We start from the raw sequence: 16,777 nt of genomic DNA on the forward strand, positions 1-16,777 counted from the left end.
GAGAAATGCGAAGTAATGAGAATAACGCATAAGCAGGACAAAAGTACACATCCTTATTACCTGTCAAATAAAGAATTAAGATTTGTTGACTCATATAAAGACCTAGGTGTTAACATGTCAAGAGATTTATCCTGGTCGAATCACGTGGACGTAATTGTGAACAAAGCAAACAAAGTGCTGGGCTTGTTAAAGCGTACAGTTGGCAGTAAGAACAAAGAAATTTTCTCTATGCTTTACAAGTCATTGGTGAGACCGATCCTAGAATATGCATGTCCTGTATGGTCACCGCACCTAGTCAAAGATCTACTAGCTATTGAAAAAGTACAACGAAGAGCATCAAGAATTGCTCTTGGGCAAAAACCCCGTGAGATGCCATACGAAGAACGATGCAAATTACTAAATTGGAACTCACTTCAGCATCGACGAGAGTACCTGTCCTTAGTAGAATGTTATAAAACAGTGTTCGGATTAAATGGTTTAGACTTCAACGATTATTTTGAGTGTTGTAGAAGCAAAAGTACTAGAGCTAACCATCCATTTAAGATCCAAACGAAATCAGCAAGAATTAACGCCTTCAAGTATTCCTTCTTTGTTAGAATTATTAAGGAATGGAATAATTTGCCAAACCACTTGTTCGGACACGACATCAACGACATTAATGCAAACAGGTTCAAATCAAGCCTTAAAAAGTGGATGAATATTCATTAATTATATGCCACAGTACCTAATATCATAGATATCATAGATATTTTAGATTTTAAATTTTGGACTGTTAATTACTTACATAATAGATATTTCAAATCTTTAAATTTTAGATTGTCAATTCTTTACTTAGCAGATATTTCAAATTTTTAAATTTTAAATTGTTAATTATTTACGTAATAGATATTTTAAAATTTTAAATTTTAGATTGTAATTTTAGTTAGGGGACCTAAATAGGGATAACCTCATGGTCCTCCTTTTCAAATACTCTTTGTACTCTGTATTTGAATAAAGTAGTATTATTATGTTGTAGTCCGTTATTTTGTAGTCCTTGATATTCACCTCTGAAATTTATACTAAAACAATTATTCGCCTTAGGCTCACTGAACATTGGTGAATATTCACTTCGCCTTTGGCGAATAATTGTTAAATAGTAAGAGGTCAAACTTTACATACGTTTTATTATTTTTTTTTAATGAGGGGTCAGAAGTGATGCATATCCTGCATATAAATACACTATTATTTATTTACATTAATTCCGTACACTAAACACTCCAAACTATTGCTTGGGTTTCTTACTTGTGATTTTTTTTAGGGGCAAGAAGGCCTCCGTGATCTATGTCACATACGTCTAGCAAGAAAACTAACGAGACGGGTTGGACTCCGCTTATTCGAACTCGGTTATTCCTAACCATCTACCTTTTTTCACTGGTTTTTGTTTCCCTTGACCTAAAATTAAGCCTGTCTATTTCGAGGTCCATTGGTCGAGATGAAAGGTTGACATCATCAAAACATCATGCAACCCTTTTCACATTTTCACAGAGTCGAAACGCTACAATCTGGTGTTTTGATTACACTGTAGTCTTGCGCGCAGTATAACTGACCTCGTCCCTGGATGTTCTCCTCTGGCGCCAAGTCGATAAAAAGCTACATTTCCTGCTCTTATGTTGATTATGTAATTACGAAATTATTGTTTTTCTTATGTTTAATGGTGACTCATTGCTCTTGGTTATGGGCCTTCTTCTTTGAACTATTTTCGCTTTTGGTTAGTTTATATAAGCAAAATGAAAGTGCACTTACTGTTAAACTTCAAATTAATAAAACTGAACTACATGAAATTTCTACAGGATGGCATAAGTTACGTGTACATAAGTGACACATTTTTCTCTTTGAATTTAGACTATCGTCCAATAGACGCAAATCTGAGGACTTCTTTGAGCGACAGGTCAGTTGTAGTGAATACATCCTTCAGCATCACTTGCAGCTCAAAGGCCAACCCACCTGCAAAGTATCGATTCTACAAAGATCAGGACAATTTTGTTAATGACACAACTGGCAGTGACGTCTCGGTGATCGCAACGTCTTTCAATGAAAGAGTGAAGCAGGTGAACTATCGTTGCATTCCGTTCAATGACTTTGGTGATGGACCTGCAGAAGTTATAACTGTTACAGTGTTATGTAAGTACACAACATAATTGCTATCCTCTTTCTGTCGTTGACTACCGTCACTCAACAACCTTCCTATAATCCTGGGTATTACTGGATGATTTATTTCCTCACAAGATTTCTCCTTATAATATCTTAAAGAAATCAATGTTGTTGAATTAACCAGTGAGCGCTGTCGTAGTTCTGACAAAACAAACAAAACACCTTTATAATTACAAATATCTTACTAATACATTGCACGCCTTGTTAATGAATTTCCTAATAGTCTTCATTTCTGTAAAGTTCTAAAAGAAAAATTACACTTTACTTTTGTGTTTGAGATACACAGAACAACTCTGGCATTTTCCCAATAGGACTACACTACTGCCTATTTAAACTAAGAAAACATAACTCCATTTAATAGAAATACTTTACGTCGAGGAAAAAGTTTTTGTTATATATCGTGGTAGATGCAATAATAAAGTGTATTATCGTTTGTCTCACGATGTAGTCACTTGAGATGTAGACCGCTACGTTTCGACTGCTTACTGCTAGTCTTCTTCAGGCGATAAGGTCGACTCATTGCACGGTATCATTTATATCACAAAGGTCGGCTGTGATTGGTGCATTTCGATCCTCCTATTGTTCCATTGTTCTGGCGAGTAGCTGTTCCCTCAGTGGTCCGCTGTTGTACCGTTCTCCTGTTGTTGTGTTTTTTGATCGTGGGCATCCATGCTTCAGGAACTTCAATTCCACTATCCCTGTTGATGTTATTAGGGTGAAGTCTTATGTGAATAGCTTCCTTGACCTTACGTGTGTACCAGTGAGGATCTCGATCAATAAACTTGAACTCATTCCAGATAGGATAGTGGCCGGTCTCGTGGGTGTGTTCAGAAACGGCGGAGGTCTGAGTACGGGCGAGTCGTATATCCTGTCGTGTTCTTTGATCCTCTCCTGCATAGATCTCCCTGTTTCCCCGATGTAGACTTTGCCGCACTCACAGGGAATCCTGTAGACAACACCTTGTTTAGCCGGGTTGACGGTGTCCTTTGGTCGCACTAAGTGTGACCGAAGCGTCGTGTCGGACTTAAAGACGGTGCGAATGCCTTGTTGTTCTAGGCAGCGGCGGAGAGACTCCGAAACTCCTTGGACATAAGGTAAAACGGCGGTGGATTTAAATTCCGCGACGGGCTCTCTTCTTGGGGTTGTTCGTGCCTTTGTGATCTTCTGTACAAAAGAGGAGGGATATCCGTTAGAAACAACTACAGATGACAGATGTTTTTTCTTTTTTTTTTCTCCAGCGATTACTGATGGTTTGGTCACGAGACGTTTAGCCCGGTCGCACAGACACTTCACAATACGGCGCCTTACTGACTGAGGGTGGTGTGAATCATACACTAGGTACTGATCAGTATGTGTTGGTTTCCTGTAGACGCTGGTGGTAAGGCGGCCATCAGGTTCTCTACAAACTGACGTGTCGAGAATGGCGATCTTGCTGTTATTTTCGATCTCCGTGATGAAACGGATTGATCGTTGTTGACTGTTTAGGTGTTGCAGGAAGTCGGCAACTCTATCCCGATCCAGGATGTTGAAAGTATCATTTACGTAGCGTTTCCAGATCTTAGGCTTGCAAGGTGTTGACTCTATTGCTGGTTCTTGCAATATCTCCATGTAGAGCATATAGAGATTAGCAATAACCGTGGATACAGGGCTCCCCATGGCTGCGCCGTCTCGTTGTTCGTAAATCGATCCGTTGTACTGGAAGTACGTAGATCTTAATACAAAATCCAAGAGGTCCGCGATTTGAACTGGTGTAAGTGTCGTGCGGTCAGCAGGCCTTCGTCGTTCTCCATTTTTTGTAGCGCGGCTTGTACAGCGCCCTCGATCGGTACGTTGGTAAACAGTGATTCTAGCTCGAAAGACACCATGATCTCGTGGTCTTGGATCTCTTCACTGGCGATGATGGGGGCGAAGTCAGTTGAGTTTTTCACTGTGAAGTTCGAGTTACCTGCAAGAGGAGATAATAAGTTAACCAAGAAAGCAGACAGGTCGTATGCAAAGGTATTGACACACGACACAATTGGCCTAAGCAGTGTGGCGGTCTTATGGATCTTCGGCAAACCATAGATCCTAGGTGGTTGAACCGCCTGTGATATGTGTCCATTCCGTTTCAGAGTTAGCAGCTTCTCAGATTCCGGGTCAAGCGGTCTGTCGGATCTTTGTTGAGCAGCTGGTATGGTCCGGAATCAATTAACGCTGACATTTTTGCGTGGTATGCGTCAGCGTCCAGGATTACGCTGGCGCGACATTTATCAGCTGGAAGGACCATGATGGAGTTGTCCTCTTTTAGGCTTTTAAGAGCCTCCTGCTGTTCCTTCGTGATGTTGGGCGTGGGTGGTTGTGCCTGTTGAAGGATGGTGTTGACAGATCTCCTGACTGTGTCTGCTCGCTCTGCATCCAGTGGCCTGACTGCTGACTCAATCTTGGCGATGATCTCGGTGGCTGGGACGCTTGTAGGAGTCACGGCGAAATTTAGACCTTTCTTCAGTAAGGACACCTCAGCTTCGTTAAGGGTCCTGGATGACAGGTTGATAACCCACCTCGTTTTGTCAACAAAAGTTGTAGCAGAAACGGAAAACTGTTTCTCCAGCAAAATTTTCTCAAAATTGCGCTGTTGACGGTCTTTGGTGGTATTAAAGAGTCGCTGGATAGTGGATTTAACCTCGTCGAGTACCTCTGCAGCGTCATCCGCAGAAAGAGTAGATGTTATGCTCTGTGCTGTTGATTCGGGTTCTTTCTTCGTATCTCCCTTAGCTCTCTGCGTCAGTCTGATTCTTTCCCTCGGGAATCTCATGGATGCTAGTTCGGCCGCCAGTTCCCACCAGAGGCGCACACAGAGTCGCTGAGCAAGCATCCATGCGATTTATTGATTGAGATCCTCACTGGTACACACGTAGGGTCAAGGAAGCTATTCACATAAGACTTCACCCTAATAACATCAACAGGGATAGTGGAATTGAAATTCCTGAGCATGGACGCCCACGATCAAAAAACACAACAACAGGAGAACGGTACAACAGCGGACCACTGAGGGAACAGCTACTCGCCAGAACAATGGAACAATAGGAGGATCGAAATGCACCAATCACAGCCGACCTTTGTGATATAAATGATACCGTGCAATGAGTCGACCTTATCGCCTGAAGAAGACTAGCAGTAAGCAGTCGAAACGTCGCGATCTACATCTCAAGTGACTACATCGTGAGACAAACGATAATGCTCTTTATCATTTAAAATAGTTTGTTTATCAGATTATGGATCTTTAATCTCAAGGATCGAGTTACAGTATATTTTTGCTTTCGAGTTGCACAGACCAAAACAAGACTCTTGCAATTTCCAGTGAGATTACACTACTACCTAACAAATATATCGAAATACATTAACATTGATTAATGAATGATGTCTTTTAAGGTTAATGTTATCTTTTTGAAGATGCACCTGATGCAACAACCCTCACAACAGTTCCTAGTAACACTACATTACTTCATGACGGTATAATGACTTTGAATTGCAAAACAGACGCCAGTCCTGGAGCTGAGTATCATTTCTACTTTAATGGCAAGTTTGTTGGTAACAGTGCTTCAGGTGTGTTAAATGTCACAGTTGAAGCCGACGGAGTGTACACTTGTGTTCCTGTAAACACAGTTGGCACAGGAGGCAATGCTACTGTCAGCGTCACTGTTGGTAAGCTAGCATTTATGTAATACAATAAAAATTATCTTTTCTTTGATTAGGGTTCGACGACAACTTGGAACACTTTTATATTTTAGGCATGTTAAAGAGGAAAGTTGAAGCACGTAAAGAGGAACGATGAGGCCTTTCATATTTGCCCAATATCTTCTAAAGCTTTGCGGAATGGACACTCTTTAAGTGTTCTTGTGAACTCTATGGCTTTAAGTTACAACTTCGATCGCAACTTTGATGCGTCAAGCAGCACTTCTTACTCTTTACATATCTCGTAAACTGAGAAACCGTTCCTTTTATTATTCGATATGTATTGTAACTGGTTTTGTTTTTAAAAGCAAAACAACTAATGGCGATGTTCAAAGCTTATGCGGCCGAGTGCACTGTATTCTACACTATTCTTAGAATTCTGTTCATTAGTCGGTCCTCCCCGTCATCCATCTGTGACCATTTGTTTCTTCCTTCTTTCCCTCCCACCCTGTCTAGTTCCTTGCTTTCTTCTCTCTTTTTTCAGCGATGGAACGGTTTAGTTCTGTTGAATACTTTAACGTGATCTTAGCACTTCTTTTTCCGTTTAGTTGTGGGAGCTAAAACCATTCTAATAAAGTTAACCGTTACAAACAAGGGCTGTGACGATAACCCTTCAGACACCTGCGAACAGATAGGTGAAATGGTAAGTAAAATGTAAATCTCTTTTACTCACCAATAAACTGCTACATAGAGTTTCTTATCAGATTTTCAAATTAGCTGCTACTTCGTTAGATATGGAATTTTTACTTAGGCCTCCAGCTTAAATTCGAACTTTCTTGCAGCCATTTCTTTTTGCTTCAACTAACTGATCATATACCTAAAACGTGTCTGCACTATACCGTCATGATTCGATTTAGCGTCCTCTATTGAATATAAAGCGACCCCTACTAATTCGCCCCATTATGGAAGTGACTTTAGAGAAATTTAACAATTATTGGACAAGGTTAAGCAGAATATCGTGATTTGGCAAATAATTGAAAAGTAATTGTAAGGCTGTAAAAGTCGTAAATATCTCACAGTGTAAGATGAATGGAGTGCTGTGTACGTCCAAATCCGCCATAGTTCTGAAATAATAAAACTATATGCCTTTCTGTTAGTGTCAAATGTGCTTATGTTATTAGGTCAATGGACAGATCAAACGTGAAGGTGCTCTTGAAAAAATATTCAAAACTGTAGAAGTCAAAAACTGCAAGTATGAAATCTTCCTTTTTATGTCATTTTTGTTAACCGTTAAGGGTTAAATGAGGATTGTACCTTGAAAATTGCTAAAAGAGGGAAATAAAATGCGGTAAATGGAGGAGGGGAAGCACAGGAAGCCACCAACGTTTCGGTTTATCGCAGTTAAAGTTTATTTCTTAAGGAAATTTGATAGCTAACAGTTACTGATTAATATTGATTGAAGTGATTTCCAATCACGATTTTCATTGATTGGTCATTAGTTCCTCTGTTTTCAGATGTAAGTTATAACAGATTAATAGCAGATCATTTGGATTACCAGCATAACATAAATTGGAAATTACTTATTGTCATTGTTCAGTTATATGATAGGGAACGTTTTTTGTAAGGAATACGAAAGTTTTTTTGTTTTTGGACTAGCGGAATGTCTTTTTTATCTTTTTTTAAACGCATAGCTGTTATTTTGTTTTATCAACATCAAGTTATTAAAGGATAATCACCGCAGCAAGTTTGTGAACCTGACATTCACTCGTTATCTCTTTGTCAGAGCAAGGACGATGGGCTAACGCTAGAATAGTTGGTTTCACTTTCACACTATGGCAGTAAATTAACCTTTATCAACTTCAAGTTCATAGACACCTGTGTTTCTCTTGCCGAGGACGCAGCTCAACAGATTCTTTAGAATGTATTACCTTTGTGCATTGAATTTGTCTAAAACATATTCAAAGCAATGTAACTTGATAGCTTCATTTCTGTTATTAGGTGTGGCAGCGTGACTGCTTATTTATCCTTGGATTTCACTCAAAGTGTAAACATCCTCGACGTTCTCTCTGTTCTGAAAATAGCAGCAGAGGGCGACGGTTTTGGTGACTTCCAAATTGATCCAGAATCCATACAAGCAATTACTGATGAACAGCTTCCTACCGATTCTCCAATCAGTACACAACAACCAACAAGTACGCGAAAGAGCTATTTTTTTTTTGTCAATATTTTGCTTTTCAGCAGCTCATATTCTCTGCTGCCGTTTGACAGGAAGTATGAGCCATGCTACTGGTCATTGTTCTTTGGGGCAGCTTTTATTCGCAGTGTGTTTGGAAAGAATTCTTACCCTTGGACGAACATACACAACACTCGTTGCAAGACAGATTTCTGAGAGTAAAGTATTTTATTTTTTATATCCTTTACTGAGCAGGAGTGTAAAATCTCTCTGTTTTTAAGTGATCTTGTCCAAACTGTACCATGTTGTGAATCAAATGCATCTCAGCGAAGCTCATTTATGATTCAGTCTATATGATGTTGTTTTTGAAATGGACTTTCTCTTTCCTTTTTCATAGGCGATAAAAAATGCGAATGCTCTTGTAAAGATGTCTTGTTTGGAGCTATAATTGGAATTCTTGTTCTTATAATAATTCTCCTCATTATCTACGTGGTGTGGCTGCACAAGAAAGGTAATAAAGTAATTTCTTTTTTGAGGAGCTGTTTTATTTATTACAGGTTTGTGTGTCTCCTCATTAAATGCTTAGAATACATGTAACAGTCTCTTCTTTTGTTCCTTAGGTGCAGCAGGAACAAAACGGTAAGACTGTGTACCCTTTTATTTACGATATAACGGCACATCCCTAATTAATAAACCTCTCACTTTAGTCGTGAAAGAGTACCTGGTAAAACCTTTTTGTAATATGTTAGTGACTTTTGGAACTGGATTGATCCCAGTCCAGTCATTCCTAATCAAATAATACTAAACAATAATTATAATTGTTTCTGTTTATCCAGACTTTTGTGTAAACAAACCGTATGCCGGCCTTTATTCTGGAGATGATTATTACGAGACTAAAAGGTTATTGGTTTTTGACTGAAAGAATATGACATCAGGTATCCGATTATGGAAACTTAGCCAAATTGACTTTCGGTGTTATCTTTCTTACATTTTCAGGCAATATGAAGACAACAGAGGAGTATATGATGTAAGATAATCTATTTGTTGTTTCAGGGTTACTAGTTTTTTTCGTTTTACTTTATTGCACAAGTTTGTTTTACATTCACAACTAATTACATCTAGAAATACTTCACACCATTCTCGCAGCAGGAGGACAGCATAATAAAACGTAATACTGGGGAATTTCAGGCACTTTAAGAGTCAGGTTCAGACTTCGTCTCTTTGATGTACAAGCAAATTGATTTCTTCCTACGATTTTCTTTATAATAGTACGCTGGACTGTTCTGGATCAACGTTTTAAGACAAAAAATTAAAACAAGCAAAGTGATGCAAATAATTCTGTGAGTGTCTTAAACTTTATTAAATTCCACACATGTAAATTTATTTTCATATCGATCACACATGGAAGACTTGAGAGAATCTAAATTTGCGGAATGAATAACAAAAGTACGGAAAATTGTGCGATTTCTGAGAAAAAAAAATAGTCATAGTTTACATTGACATGGTAGTGTTAGATCAGTGTTATTGTGCGAAGAACATCGTTGCGTGTTTGTGGAATTTTTTCATGAATTAGACGAGATGTTATGAAGAAGGAGCGATATCCATCTAAACAGCACTATAATCCTACAATACATCAGCGGTTTAGAGAAACAAACATTTACGTTGTGATGCTACTACTGAAGGTCACAAGGTAGACCAAAGAAAGTTATTTCAAGCTGCCAAGCAAGAAATTGTGAGAAAATGGCAAGCTCCTGGTAGCTGAGCTCCGAGAAATGTCAGAAAACTTTCCTAAAATCAAAAATAGCGCTGTTTGAGGTTCTCGGCCGATCACGCTTTAACACAGTGATATCTTGTGCAATTGTGGCTTGTGCGAAGCACGAGCTAAAGGCAGCCAAAATTGTGAAAACCTCGACGGGCGGTAATCTCTTCTCCCCTCCCCTTTGTACATCCAAGGGTTAAGATCAAACTATCTGTAAAATGTCCTTGTACTCAATACCACTATATATGAAGTTGTCTAGGTAGTTGAAAACAATATTCATCATCTCTTGTTCATCAGAATGAAATAGCATTGAGTGAAGTTGAGCCAAGTAGTCCTGTTTCCACTAACTCCACCCAGCCTCGCTCAGAATACATGGACTTAACAGAAGCAACGACAGACAACTCCAAAGAACAACATGTTGTTCAAAGTGCTGATTACGCGCCTCTTCATCCATCAACACGTTCTTGGGAAGTTGCAAGGCAACACGTCACTATAGAAAAGACAATTGGTAAAGGTGCTTTTGGTCAGGTTTCCAAGGGAACGGCAATGGGACTTCGAGGCAGGCCTGGAAAGACGACAGTTGCTGTTAAAATGCTTAAATGTAAATTTTGTTCTGCTGTTACTTCCAAGTCCCCCTAAACTAGAAAATTCTTCATTTATTTCCAAGTTTCCTATATTTCAGCTGACCGACATTTTCAACCTACGTTCAAGTCGGTGTCTTAATGGTTTGCTGGTGCTTAGTACTCGTCAACCGTTTCAACAAATATTTGCTGAACACCAGTGATCCGGCAATCTTTCACTGAAAACACTGTACAGTTACCTACTTACAGTTATCGTTTCTTTGAAATTCATTTAAATCTACCAATGTTTGTTAGTTTGGTGTTTGTTGTTGCTGTAGTCATTGTTGCTGTTGTTGTTGGAGTGTCAGTAATAAAACATACAAGAGTTTTTGAGACGCAATAATGACGTTCATATCGTCGATTAAAAATCGTCACACCGGATAACATGGCGAGTGCTTGTTACAACTATGGAACACAGCTATAGTGTATACTTTTGGCCTAATTCATTTTTTTTCCTTTTGCAGTCAATTCTCCCGAATCAGACAGGAGAGATTTGCTGAGAGAACTTGACACAATGAAGCAGCTCAAACCACATCCTCATGTCATCAAACTACTGGGATGTGTCACAGAAACTGGTGAAGTGTTGAATTTAAATTGAAATAGCCATATCGTGCACGTGAATTAGAGATTGACGGTATGTTCTGTCAAAGAACACCATTCATTAGATTTTACACTAGATAAATTCACCTACTATCGTTTATGCGCTGTATTTCTGTTGAATTTCAGTTTATATAATGTTTTACATTAAGCATCATTATTTCGTCGTGGATTTATACTACTCGAACAGTTTTGTTTATTGTCATGTGTAAAGAATCTAGCACGACGAAGTTAAGATAAAAGTGCCTTTTCGAGGTCAACAGGAACTGAGTCCAAGGTTTGGAAGATTTATTTCTAAATGTATTCCCTAGAGCCACTACTGGTGTTGATCGAGTATGTACCTTATGGAGACCTGCTGGGATACCTGAGAAAGAGCCGTGGACTGAATGACACTTATTACAAAGACCCGGATATCAAACCACAAACAAGTCTGACGTCACAACAGCTGATGAAGTTTGCTTGGCAAATCGCTGATGGCATGAGTTACCTGTCTTCAAAATCTGTAAGTTAGATATTTTCTACAATTTTTTAGCAGCACTTTCCAGCATTAGGGGAAAAATCTGTTCACAACAGGAATTGTGGAATTATGAAAAGAACGAAACGACTTTTTCAAGGTGGAATTTCAACTGCAAGAGATAAGTTATTGACAGGTTACAAGAATGCCAGATTTTCTTACGTAATTTATACGTTATTTATTTGTGTTTGCTTATACGTCTGATTTTCAGAATTTTTGAATGATTTGATATCCTTTATAACAGATTATCCACCGAGACCTGGCAGCTCGAAATGTGTTGGTTGGTGAAAGAGAAACGTGTAAAGTAACAGACTTTGGAATGGCTAGAGATGTTCAGCAGGAGAACACTTATGAAAGAAAGACAAAGGTAAGGAAATAAAGAATGATAAAATATAAATAATGAAATAGCTCCTTGATCAGATATCTGAACCTTCAACAGTGCCACACTTTATGTGCATTACATCGTTACCTCTTGTCTATTCCTAATGTTAAAGTGTAAACCACGAATATTCCTTGCAAATCGTCTGCTAGGCAAAGAATGTTTGTCCCATTACGCAGCGCACTTCTTGCCAAAATAATGATAAGGTTTTCACTTTTTGATCTTGTGGAGACTGTCGGTCCAAGTCCGAATCTGTCAGGAGTCTTTATTGCCTTCTTTTTTTTTTTTACTAAACCGGCAAAATGAAGACCGAAAATGAAGAGAAGGAAAGGCTTAAAATTTGATCTACGGTTAGTATGATACCCAGACCTCCTAGGTCGGCCAATTCGTTTAAAACATATAGTTATTGGATAAGGTACGAATGTTGCTGTTACACTACTAGACCATTGACCGAGAGAAAATTATACGCGCATGTAGACAAGAAATCTGTCTGCACACACCCTATGCGTGCGCAAAATTGACCTAAATCACATTGAATCGTTTCATGAAATTCATTAATCTTTAGGGCCGTCTTCCAGTCAAATGGACTGCTTATGAAGCGCTGTTGTATGGAACGTACACCACCAAAAGTGATGTGTAAGTAAATTCGGTGACGCCTCGTTATCGCTATGTTTGTCATTACGTTTATATAAAAAGTTGATGGTTGAAATACTATTTTGGCTACTAGAATAAAATGTTTCTTTAACGATAGAACTACGTTCATTGTCCTAGGTGGTCTTCTTTATCCTCTGATAAATTGCTCTCGTCTGTATCCTCCAGTTACTTACAGATCAAGTCTGGTTACAGGCTACTTAGTGAGCAGAAGGTCAAGCAAGCAATTTTTGACATCCGCTGGCGCTGCTTTTGTTTTTCAAATGTTTGTGTTAAAGAAATAGGTCATCAAATGTTATTTTAACGTTCATTAATCATTTATTTCATTTTGCAACAGGTGGAGTTATGGAGTTGTCCTTTACGAGATTTTCACGATAGGTACATTAGACATCTTATGTAGAAAATATCCTCGACCGGTAGTTTTGTGAAAAATATTAGAGAAGAACTCTGTTTTCTTTGCCATGAACTGAATTATTACTGCAACACAAAAAGATGTTAACGAGAAAAAGAAAGCAGCGAAAACGAGAGTTGTAATCGTGCTTATGCAGCTGTCTTAACTTCTCCTTTTCTGCATGTTCACAATTCATTGCATGGAGGAAGGAATACACACGAGGCGATAGCTGAGTGTCTCACTGATATCCTAACCACATTTCGACGTCTTCTGTGAACAATTACTGAACAGACACACGGCAATATGGAATGAATCTATAGAGAAACAAAAACTGGTTATGACGCCATCTGTAGCAGACGTCTGTGTTCCAATTGATCATAGACTAAGTAAGAAACAGGCAAATTTCGAACGTAATTTGACTGATTATGTAATACCCTGTTTAAGTTGAGGTTCCTTCAAACGCTGTCGAATGTCCTTGTGCTTTTATCAGTAGACTCCAGACGTTGCTGCTGTGTTTTTTTTTGTTTGTTTTTTTGTTTTTGATTTCAGGTGGATCACCGTATCCACGAATGAATGGCAAAAGAATTGCAAGCCTGCTTCAGGAAGGATACCGAATGCCTAAACCACAACACGTGGATGATAAATTGTAAGTTTTGCGCTTGGAGAGATTAAACTGGCAATGATTACCCTTTTACTGGCGTCTGTGACATCTATGGAAGCGATGGATCATTATAAAAAAAGAGGCAAAGTGCGCGAAGCAAAATAAATTAAGAATATGTCAAAAATCGAAGTAAAAGCTCTTGCATGACATAACGATTGTTTAATCCTTCCCGCGCTCGGCTCAAAAATGTAATGGTCAGTCTCTGAAATTTCACGTCAACTTCGAACGAAGTAGTTGTAGATGGATTAATGGCACTCTACACGCTTAAACTGATTCAGTAGCAGTGGTAATTGATATTTTGGAGACAATTTTCATGAGAAAAAATAATTTCATCCATTTTAAGTTCTTGTTTATCCTAGGCATGAGATAATGTTGAAATGCTGGCAAAATGGCCCGGATGCAAGACCAACATTCACTGATTTGAAAACCCAGCTGAAAGATATGGAGAACCAACACAGGGTAAGACAAGTAGAAAGCACCTATTGAACGATTACCTTTATGTTTTTCATCAAGAAAGGTTAGAGTTACTAACGGGAAGTTAAATGAACAAACATTTTTGGTGTGCCATCGAACAGGGTAGAGTCACTGACCCCAAAACCTCGTTAAGTTATGTGTCGTCGAGTATGGCAATCGCCGCTTTAATGTTTACTAGCTGACGTTTCCGTTAACCACTAATATAACGGTCCTTCTTAAAAACGGTAAAGGTTCATTCAGCGTTTGGTTGATTGAAAGTTTCTCTAAACATACAAAATTGTGGTATAGGATTAGAGTTTGAGTTCAATGAGGATGAGCAAACGCAGTTTCTAGGCGATACTTCAATTACTTCTTATCAATAGGCGTTCTCGTGTCTCGAGAGGCAATCTGTCGAAAAAGGAAATAACACGTGCTTTCGACATTGCTGGTCCTAGAAGTATACATGTAAGAGTCTAGTTAATCATCCTTAGAGTTCTGGAGACTGTTGGTGGCGAAGGTAGCTGCTTGAGAAAGTTTTCCTCGCGGGCATTATGATCGATCTATCTATTTTTATGCTGCCTTTCCTTTTCGGTACAAGAGGAGGAGGACTGGAGAAAACTGTGAACAAACTTTCTTCCTGGAATAAATTCTTACCCAACAAGGAAGACAAATATGACGACTAAACTACAGTTGTATAGCCATCTAGCCCTGCTCCAGGCTCTCGGTCAACGGGTGGCCGGGGACGATCGAAAAAGCAGGGGAGCTGTTCAAAGGGTGGGCAGCGCTGTCCTCCTGATAAGTCACTACCCAGTGAACAGTCTACTAGTTGTAATTTGTTTTGCCAATACCTATCCAGAGGATAGCGATTTATCCAGTGGATAGCGTTTTTCACCCTTTGAAAAACTGGGCCCAGTTCTGCAAGCTCAGTAAGGAATCCAGGACTTTCAGATTTTTTTATCGACTCTGCTAAGAATCGGGACACTGTATGGTTTCCATAAACCTGTATGGCACACAGGAGATGAATCGCTTTGATTTTCCTGATGTAAAGATGTCATAACCGTCCCTTGAAAGAGAGTCATCCGTGTTCGTTTACGTGATTTCTATGTCATACGCATGAGCAGGAACCACAGTCATTTGCTGAATTTTTTGTTAGCCATTGTTGAACAACATGGCCTGTTGTATTTAGAGAGTTGTGGTGTTCAACCTTTTGATGATTGTGTACCGTTCATGTGATAATTTTTACGCTTAATCACCAGAGGTATTTTCTCCTCTCCGTAGCGGCTGATCAATATGAAAATGTACGATGACAGGCAGTTATATGCAAACGTCGAGGACTTGGTGGTGTGAACGGGCGAAGATAAATAACTTTGTTTTTGTTCAGTAGTGTTTTAATGGAAAATACCCTTTCCAGTAGTATTAATGCCACTAATTAAGCTAAGATGTTAACATGAGTGTTTCGTTAGTTTACCCCTTTACTCCGAAGCGAGGCGCCATAACATCGTTATTTGTACGTCATAAAATTACTGTAACATGCCCTGTCAAATTTCACACAAAAAGGAGAGATAGTGTATGTTGAAAAGTGTCTCAGTTGATAAAGGCAAACAAATTCCGCTGGAGTTATGCATTTTTTTTTCAACAAAAATGAAACGAATACAGGGACGGATCTAGGGGGGGGGGGGGGGGGTGCAGGGGGTGCGCACCGACCTCCCTGAGATGACGTGCTGCTTTAAAATTTGTTTAACTCACCAGTCAGTTACGCTATTCCTTAGTGGTTCACCCCCTCCTAAGAAAGATCCTGGATCCGCCCCTGCAATAGACAGGCAACGTGAATGAGGAAATAAAAGAAGCAAAAATTAGACAAAGTACAAGCAAGGTTTTAAGGGGATTTCTAGTCTTTGTTGTTACTAGAAACGATAGCTGTTTATATAAAGAACTTAGTTTTTTTAAATGTAATTGTATTTAGTTTCTTAGAATGTCAGTCCATTTTAATTCCTAATGTTATCGCACGTCATCCCGTTAGTCAAGCTCTATGTTTGTTCTTTAAAAGAAGTATTTTCAATGTTCAGAAGGAATTTGCCACACGTTGGATTAAAGCTTAGCATTTTTTACATTTCTATTTTTTAAATTGCTACTGTTGATAAACAGTATAAAGACTAATTGTCTGTGTTAGTTTTCAGCAATCTTTACTTTTGTAAACAAGTAATAAAACAATTCCAAACAAATCGTGTTCTTTAATACTTTCAAGCGAGGCTTCTTGTGTATAATACATGGTAGGATAAATTAAACAAAAATCGTTCAAACTGCGTATCGTACATGTACTGGCGACAGAACCCAACACGAGAGATAGTTTCGTGAACTTTAATTCGCGATTATATGACGTAATTCCATCGAAATAGAACTCACAAAGGATTTTCTTTCAAACTTTACCTGTCGGCTGCTTATTTCAAGAGAACTTAAATTTTGAAATAAATAAGGGGGTCCCGGTATTCGTTTAAGAGCATGAGGACCTTCAATAAGCCCCAAAATTCTTTAAATTGTCTGCTTTGAGAAACGTTTATATTGAACTATGCACTTAACGCTTTGTGAGAACAGAAAAAAAGGGAGAAAGTTAAGTGAGAAAACATTAATGGATGTATTGCATCAATATTAAGAAGCAATTACATATGCGTTTTATGATAAAGGCACCCATACATAGCCGACAGTCATTCAATATGTCCCTTGCTCGCAGTGTTCTTGAG

At 38.8% G+C, this 16,777-nt stretch overlaps 3 protein-coding genes across 3 annotated transcripts; 2 read left to right on the forward strand and 1 right to left on the reverse strand.

The window, feature by feature from the left end:
* The first annotated feature begins 1,814 nt into the window (after positions 1-1,814).
* On the forward strand, positions 1,815-9,050 carry LOC149109484 (uncharacterized). Its single transcript, XM_089294640.1, has 8 exons — positions 1,815-2,160; positions 5,620-5,871; positions 6,450-6,544; positions 7,023-7,093; positions 7,840-8,033; positions 8,412-8,525; positions 8,635-8,653; positions 9,011-9,050. Exons 1-8 carry the CDS (start codon positions 1,815-1,817, stop codon positions 9,048-9,050), a joined length of 1,131 nt encoding a protein of 376 aa, XP_089150766.1.
* LOC149109485 (uncharacterized) lies at positions 2,293-5,041 on the reverse strand. Its single transcript, XM_089293718.1, has 3 exons — positions 4,728-5,041; positions 3,361-4,036; positions 2,293-2,331 (listed from the first exon to the last, which is right to left on the reverse strand). Exons 1-3 carry the CDS (start codon positions 5,039-5,041, stop codon positions 2,293-2,295), a joined length of 1,029 nt encoding a protein of 342 aa, XP_089149844.1.
* Positions 8,418-15,713, forward strand: LOC149109486 (proto-oncogene tyrosine-protein kinase receptor Ret-like). The gene is made up of 12 exons (XM_089294399.1): positions 8,418-8,525; positions 8,635-8,653; positions 9,011-9,041; positions 10,071-10,374; positions 10,858-10,968; positions 11,302-11,492; positions 11,749-11,871; positions 12,449-12,519; positions 12,872-12,912; positions 13,475-13,571; positions 13,946-14,045; positions 15,318-15,713. The coding sequence occupies exons 4-12, from the start codon at positions 10,146-10,148 to the stop codon at positions 15,384-15,386; spliced, it is 1,032 nt and encodes a 343-aa protein (XP_089150525.1). The 5' UTR covers positions 8,418-8,525; positions 8,635-8,653; positions 9,011-9,041; positions 10,071-10,145; the 3' UTR covers positions 15,387-15,713.
* The last annotated feature ends 1,064 nt before the right edge of the window (positions 15,714-16,777 follow it).

The sequence above is a fragment of the Orbicella faveolata genome, unplaced genomic scaffold (assembly GCF_042242905.1).
Source record: "Orbicella faveolata isolate gen_17 unplaced genomic scaffold, um_ofav_v1 contig_25, whole genome shotgun sequence".
Classification (NCBI taxonomy): domain Eukaryota; kingdom Metazoa; phylum Cnidaria; class Anthozoa; order Scleractinia; family Merulinidae; genus Orbicella; species Orbicella faveolata.

Bases quoted from the DNA above. Each gene is read 5' to 3' on its own strand.
- LOC149109484 (XM_089294640.1), top strand. From the start codon at position 1,815: ATGAAATTTCTACAGGATGGCATAAGTTACGTGTACATAAGTGACACA. The intron at 2,161-5,619 runs GTAAGTACACAA...ATCTTTTTGAAG, and splicing joins TATAACTGTTACAGTGTTAT to ATGCACCTGATGCAACAACC. The intron at 5,872-6,449 runs GTAAGCTAGCAT...TTTTCCGTTTAG, and splicing joins TACTGTCAGCGTCACTGTTG to TTGTGGGAGCTAAAACCATT.
- LOC149109485 (XM_089293718.1), bottom strand. From the start codon at position 5,041: ATGCTTGCTCAGCGACTCTGTGTGCGCCTCTGGTGGGAACTGGCGGCC. The intron at 4,037-4,727 runs GTGGGTTATCAA...CTTTCGAGCTAG, and splicing joins ACTTTTGTTGACAAAACGAG to AATCACTGTTTACCAACGTA. The intron at 2,332-3,360 runs GTACAGAAGATC...TTGTTTTGTCAG, and splicing joins ACGGATATCCCTCCTCTTTT to AACTACGACAGCGCTCACTG.
- LOC149109486 (XM_089294399.1), top strand. From the start codon at position 10,146: ATGGACTTAACAGAAGCAACGACAGACAACTCCAAAGAACAACATGTT. The intron at 13,572-13,945 runs GTAAGTTTTGCG...TGTTTATCCTAG, and splicing joins CAACACGTGGATGATAAATT to GCATGAGATAATGTTGAAAT. The intron at 14,046-15,317 runs GTAAGACAAGTA...TCCTCTCCGTAG, and splicing joins ATATGGAGAACCAACACAGG to CGGCTGATCAATATGAAAAT.